General features: G+C 13.3%; 2 protein-coding genes across 2 annotated transcripts, besides 12 other annotated features; both read left to right on the top strand. All coding sequences in view use genetic code 6, as the record gives it.

Moving 5' to 3' along the window:
- Positions 1-375: 375 nt before the first annotated feature.
- IMG5_087380 (cyclic nucleotide-binding domain protein) lies at positions 376-2167 on the top strand (the record flags this gene model as incomplete). The annotated part of the gene is made up of 3 exons (XM_004035775.1): positions 376-1026; positions 1122-1485; positions 2067-2167. The coding sequence occupies 3 exons, from the start codon at positions 376-378 to the stop codon at positions 2165-2167; spliced, it is 1116 nt and encodes a 371-aa protein (XP_004035823.1).
- Positions 1487-1649: a microsatellite.
- Positions 1809-1851: a microsatellite.
- Positions 1914-2051: a microsatellite.
- Positions 2168-2983: 816 nt separating the features above from the next.
- Positions 2984-4312, top strand: IMG5_087370 (hypothetical protein; the record flags this gene model as incomplete). The annotated part of the gene is made up of 9 exons (XM_004035774.1): positions 2984-3009; positions 3065-3158; positions 3203-3262; positions 3315-3457; positions 3498-3568; positions 3614-3692; positions 3734-3807; positions 3979-4090; positions 4242-4312. Coding segments are annotated over 9 exons (730 nt in total), but the record flags the coding sequence as incomplete, so codon positions are not given.
- Positions 3814-3884: a microsatellite.
- Positions 3839-3960: a microsatellite.
- Positions 3888-3956: a microsatellite.
- Positions 3919-3973: a microsatellite.
- Positions 4133-4225: a microsatellite.
- A 1567-nt stretch (positions 4313-5879) lies between the features above and the next one.
- Positions 5880-5923: a microsatellite.
- Positions 5924-6680: 757 nt separating this feature from the next.
- Positions 6681-6781: a microsatellite.
- Positions 6782-6976: 195 nt separating this feature from the next.
- Positions 6977-7049: a microsatellite.
- Positions 6982-7068: a microsatellite.

The raw sequence follows: 7068 nt of genomic DNA, 5'->3' as shown, positions 1-7068 counted from the left end.
AATATTTTTTCTAATAATTATCTTATTATCTTACTTTTATTAAATAATTATATTTATATAATATCTATTCTTTAATAAATTATAATTTATTTATTATAAATTCCTTTAATCTATAGTATTTTTCATCATATTAAATTTAATTTTTTTTTAAAAAAAAATTATGAAAATTTATTTTATTTAAATAAATACTTTGTTTAATATTAGTACAAAAATAAAGAAAACTTTAAATAAATTGAAAAAAATATATTAATAAATGGATGTAAAAAATAAAAATTAACTCAATATAAATAAAATTTAAAAAAAAAGCGAGGCAAAGCAATTTCAATTCTTTAAAAAATATCACATTATCGAACTCCATTAGAGATAAACTCATTAATGAAATTAACTTAAAACATAAAATTTTTTAAAGATTTAATTTAATAATAAAATGGATGCACAGAAATTCATAAATAATGTTGTCAGAGTATAGTCTACGAACATCATCCTAAAGGTACTGAAGTAATAACAATAGATACAGAAGGGACTAAGTTCTATATAATATTTAATGGTTCAGTATAAGTGCATATAAGAAAAGGTGTAGAATAATTAAAATAAGTGGCTATTATGCCAACTGGAAGTTCATTTGGAGAGCTTGCATTAATAAGCAATTAACCGCGTTTGGCGACTATTATATGTGAAGAAGATTGCGATTTTTTAGTATTAAAAAAGAAAGATTTCAATAGGATTATGAAAAATATCGAATTAAAAGTTTTAAATGATAAAGTAGCATGTTTAATAGATATTCCTTTTATTGGAATTATTAATAAATAGTTTATTAGGGATATTTATTCGAAATTAAAATAAATTGATTTTTTTAAAGGATAAGTAGTTTATCAGGAAGGTGATAAAGCATAATATGTCTATATTGTAATTAAAGGACATTTTGTGGCTTATAAAAATTTTAAAATTTAATAATAGGATTAATGGAGCTTATAAATTGATGAAAATTAAAAAATTTACTAAAAATAATATGTTAAAAAGATGAAAGTAATTTTATATATTTAATAAATATAATTTAATTAATTATAAAATTAAATTAAAATAAAATAAAATATATTTATATAAATTATTTAAATATTAAGTTTTAGAGCTTTACTGATAAGTAATTTTTTGGAGAAGACGAACTTTTATTTAGAGATGATGAGATTGAAAGTAAAAGAAAATGGACTGTAGTATGTGAAAATGCTGAAAAATCAACTTTATTTGCTATAAAAAAGAAATATTTTATAAGTAAGATTATGGGAGATATTAATGGGAAAAAATGGATGTTGTAATATTTAAAAAATAAAAAAAAATATGAAGAAGAGAAAATAAAATCATTGTAAAATTAAGTAAATAAATTCTGGAAATATTTAAAAGAAGATAGAAAATAATTAATTATGGAAAATAAAAGAAACGATTTTCAAAGAAGTCTTTACAATATTTCTTTTGAAGAAAAAATCAAAAGTAATAATAATATTCAATTTAATAAAAATTATATTAATAATAATAATAATAATAATAGTAATAATAATAATAATAATAATAATAATAATATTAATAACAATAATAATAATAATATTAATTAAAACATAATAAATAATTAATAATAAAAAGAAAATTAATAATAAAATGTTTAATTAAATACTAAATAAATTATAAAAAAATGCTCATCTATAGCTGTTTTATAACCGATTACTAGAGGTGCCGTAATAGGAAATAAATCTTCTACAAATATATAATATAATAAAAATATTATTAAAAAAAAACATAAAATAAAATCTTATATCAATAATTCTAATACAATAAATAATACTAATACTATTAACAATATATCTAATACGAATAATAATCATTCATATTCAAATAATAATTTTAACAATGAAAACATTAACAATAACAATAATAATAACAATAATAATAATATCAATAACAATAATATAAATAATAATATCAATAACAATAATATAAAAAATAATAATAATAATCATAATAATAATAATAATAATAATAATAATAATAATAATAATAATTTTAATAAATTTAAGATTCAAATGTTAGTAAAGAAAAGTTCTAATACAATTTAAGAACCTATATTTAATAATTAAAATTAGAATTATTTTTTACGCTAGAGTAGTTTAGATCATGATTAAAAGTAAATTAAAGGATAATATTTTTCTTAGAAAAGCTTTAATTTTAGAAAATATTCGATTCCTTCTTATCATTAGCTACCTGATACATTAGAATTTTTGAATGAAATAAAGAATAATGATATAGTTGAGTTGTAAAATAAATGTGAAATTTAGAAAAAAATAATCAAAGATCTTGAAAACTAAAAATCTTATTTTGAAATTATTCCTAATAGCATTAAAAATATGAAGGCTTAATCAAATAAAAAAATTTAGTATAAAGATTATTTATAAATTAAAAATTAGAATAAAAATTAAATGAATAATATTTAAAAATATATTTACTAAAAATTACAAATCAATACTTAGGATTATATTTAAAAAAATACTACGAATTAGAATTTTTATATTAATAATTTTTTTTCTTGTAAATCCACTTCTAAAAATTTAAATACATTTGATGAATATTTTCCTAAAAAATCAATAATAAATTAAAATTAATAAAACATTAGTTAAGATCGACTTAAAAATGGATAATATTATTAATCAAAATAACTTAAAAATTAATGAATATTTATTTAAAATAAAATTAATTTTTATTATATATATAAATTTTTTTAGTAATTATATTTTATTGATGTTTTATCAATTTATTTATACTTTTTTTATTAATTTTTGTTTAAAATATAAAGAAACATATTTATAAAACAAACAAAAAATTTATAATTTTTAATTATTTTTTAATTCGAAATATTTTTCATATATAAAGTTTTGTTGTTGTTGTTTGTTTTTATAATTAAAAAAACAAAAATTAAAAGTTATAAAAAAAAAAAAAAATGAATTTTGAAACAATATTTGATTTGTAAAGAATAAAAAAATACTCAAGGATTTATATTTTTATTAAATATATAAAAAAGTATTTTAAAAAAACCTATAGATTATCCAGGAAAACATTAAAATTAATAAAATAGAACTAATCCAGATTTAAAACCATTAAACTTAATGGATTAAGTATTTTTTTTAAAAAAAAACATAAATAAATTATAAAAATAAAGTTTAAAATAATATTTAAAGCGTTAAAAGTTTATATTTATGAAAGAATGTTAGAAGGAAACGTATATAAATTAAATATTTAATATATTTTATATTTTTTTATAAAATAAAAAGAGTCTCAATTTACATAACTTTGGCATTTTTGGGTTTGAAATATGTTAAGATACATCAAGACCTACAATACATTCAAATTTATGTGAAATAGCTAAAGATTTTTAAAATAATATAAGTGATAGACTTCATAAACATAGAATGAGGTAAAATTTTAATATTTATTTAAAAAAATGAAAAAATAAGACCTTTTTTTGCACCAGATAAAAACTTAAAAAATGCTTTAGTTAGATATCCAGGGAAAGAAGAAATATAAGGTTTAAATTTTAATTTATTTTATATTTTTAAAAATATAAAAAAAGATTCTAATAGTTAATATTCTGTATTTTAGCAAGGAAATAATGTAAAATTTTGTAATGCATCTATAATAGCATAAGCATGGTATAATTTATTGTATAAAAATAAAAAAAATATATAATAAGTCATTTTGATAAAGAATTAGTTTAAAATTCTTTAAATGCATTTAATTAAGCACTAATTGATGTCGTAATAAAAAGTAAAAATATAATATATATATATATATATAAATAAATATATATTAATATTTATATATATATAATATTAAATATATATGAAATATATTTTTTATTTCTATATTATTATATATATTTATTTTTTATAAATATATTTTTAATTTATATATTTATAAAAATATTTTAATTAAAAGAATTTGATGTTCTATTAGATTTTGATTTCGTTGTTATAAAAATTAAAAATAGAGATATAAAATATAGTTTCAATTTAGACTTCTAAAATATTTTGAATACTAAAATATTTGAGTATTAAGTAATTAAAATTATTTATAAATATAAATTTCTACAATATATATATATATTATTAAATATAAAAATAATTAATTAAATATATATATATATATATATTATATTTAAATATATATATATACATATTTATATTAATATTAAAAAATAGCTTCGAAAATCTATAACTCCAACTTCTTAATTTTGGAAAGTTACATAATAACAATAAAAAGATAAAAGCATGTATTTATATAATATATTAATTTATTTTTTTATTTTATTTATAGTCTTAAATAATTAGTAAAAAAACCAAATGAACCTAAAATTACTTAATAAACGAAAATATTAGATTAAATGTCAAAAGATTTATTTTCTGTAACTTTATCAAAAAATATTAAATGTTATAATAAATGAAATATATTTTTTTATATATCAGTAATTTTAATACTTATATTTTTCATTTTATATTAATAAATTATATTTAAAAAAATTAATGAGATTTTTTTTTTTTGATTTAATTTTTTAATCTTAAATTACCTTGTTATAATTAAATTATAATATGTCTTATCATTCCTAAAACAGCAAAGAAAACAAGATTAATCACTTATACATTCTTATTTAAAAAAAAAATGAATTATAATATAACAAAAAACATTTACATAAATTTTACCTGCATAAAACATACTTTCTTTCATTATTTTTGATTTTGTTTGTTTCTTCAATATTGTTTTTTAATTAAATATAAAACATCCCATTTAAAATCAAACATATAGAAAATAAAAATATATTATTTTTTAATTCAGATATTACAAGTATATTATTGGTAATTATATAAATTAAAAAAATGATTTTTTTATATTTATGTTTATTTGTAATTATTCAAATATGTTTTATATTAAATAATTGAATAAAATACCAAAAAATGATACTAATTAACTAAATTTCTTTCCATTTATTTAAATTTCAAATATATGAGTGTATACTTTGTCAGGTTTTGTCTATAGTCTCAGAAAAATAAATAATATATTATAAATATTAAGGAGTGTCATTCATTATCCTATTATGAAATAATAAATAAATAGAAAATATTTATTTCCTTTGTTTTAGACGATTAAATTTAAATTTAATTATTAATATTATAATCTTATATTATTAAAATATGTGAATATTTATTTTATTATATTTTCACGATTTTTTTTAATATATTAAATATGGTAAAATATATATTTATTAATATTGGAGAAATTAAATAGGAAATAAAAAAATATATAGAAAAAACTAAAACAATTTTTTTTTAATTTTTTTTAATTAATAAAAAAATATTTTTTTTATTAAAATTCCGATAAGAAAACTTCATAAAAAATACAATTAATTTGCAAAAAAAATTATTATTTTATCATTATTATTCATTAATATTAAATTCATCTTCTATTTTTTAAAAAATAAATCAAATCTTTTTTTTATATATATAACTAATTTAAATTATAAAGTATATATATATGATTATTTTAAAAATTAAAACTGTATTATGTTCAACAAAATTTACTTTAAAAAATCAATCAATAAACTTACTAGACATAACGAAAATTAATAAATGCAATTTATTATGTTACAAATCATTAGTAAATCTTACTTAATTTTAATATTTTTTATATTTGATATTTATTATATAAATGAATCACTTAAAATTATTAAAAATGAAGGAAAAATTATATTATAATATAATATATATTTTTTCATTTAAATTTAATACAAAAAAAAGGAATAATTAATAAGTTCTCTGTTTATTATCTTTTAATTTTTATATAAAATTTAGTTTTTTTAAATATATTTTTATTTTTAAACTATTATTTAATCAAAAACAAAAACTTAATAACTAAATAACTTATTCTTTGTAATTTAAAAAGTTTTTTATTTATATAGTTTTTATGGTTTTGATAATTTTAATGTCTTTTCTAATAGATTATAGAAAAATGTATATATATTTTTTTTTTATTAAATTATTATCAAATTATAATTCCATTTAATTGATTTATTTTTTATAAAAAAAAATTATGATATTTAACTCATTTTATAAAAATAAACAGTATTTAAAAAAATAAAGTTTTATTTATTATAAATTAAGATATTAAAAAGTACAATAATATTAAGGAATAAAAAAAGTATAATATATCTTTAAATAAAAAATTATATAATAATTATTAATTAATAAATAAAATATTGATATATATTATTAAAATATTAAAAATAATATTTTAACTTTATCCTATAATATTTATATGAAAACAAAAACATTATATATATAATTTACATTATTTTTATTACATTTGTTTACTATCATTAAATGCTATAATTTTTCAGGCTCTTTATAAATAGAAATTATAAAATCTAAATCTTTCTTAAAAAAAACCTCAATATTGTCATTAAATATTTTTTTAAATTTATAATTTAAATATTATCATATTTTATAAATCAGAATAGTGCAGCCTAAATTGATATAACATTATGATTTATACAGCTATATTATAAGTATTATTATTTTTTAATATATATATAGTAATATAATAATTATATTTTAAATAAATATATTTATTATATTATAGTGAATATTTATAATTATATAAAATTTATATTTTTTTTATATATTTATATTTACTTTCATTCTTTTTTTTAAATATTTATTATAAATTTTTTTTTATTTTTAATATATTTTTTTTATAATATAATTTATATTTATCTTATTTTTTTTTATTAAAAATATTTTTTAAATATATCATAATTTTTTTCTATTTTTATATTATATTCTTTTTTTTTTAATTAAATACTGATAATAAATTTAGCTTTTATAAATAATTTATAATTTTTATATTTTTTTAATATTGATTTTATGATTTATAATAAACAAATTATTATTTATTTATTTATAATTTATATATTAACTTTATTTTATTTTAATTTTTATAATAATTTTTTATATTATTTAACTATTTATATATAAT

The sequence above is a fragment of the Ichthyophthirius multifiliis genome, assembly GCF_000220395.1.
Source record: "Ichthyophthirius multifiliis unplaced genomic scaffold scaff_1120509250656, whole genome shotgun sequence".
NCBI classification, from domain to species: Eukaryota; Ciliophora; class Oligohymenophorea; order Hymenostomatida; genus Ichthyophthirius; species Ichthyophthirius multifiliis.
Note: the sequence above shows the minus strand (reverse complement) of the source record. Positions and strands in the feature narration are given on the sequence as shown.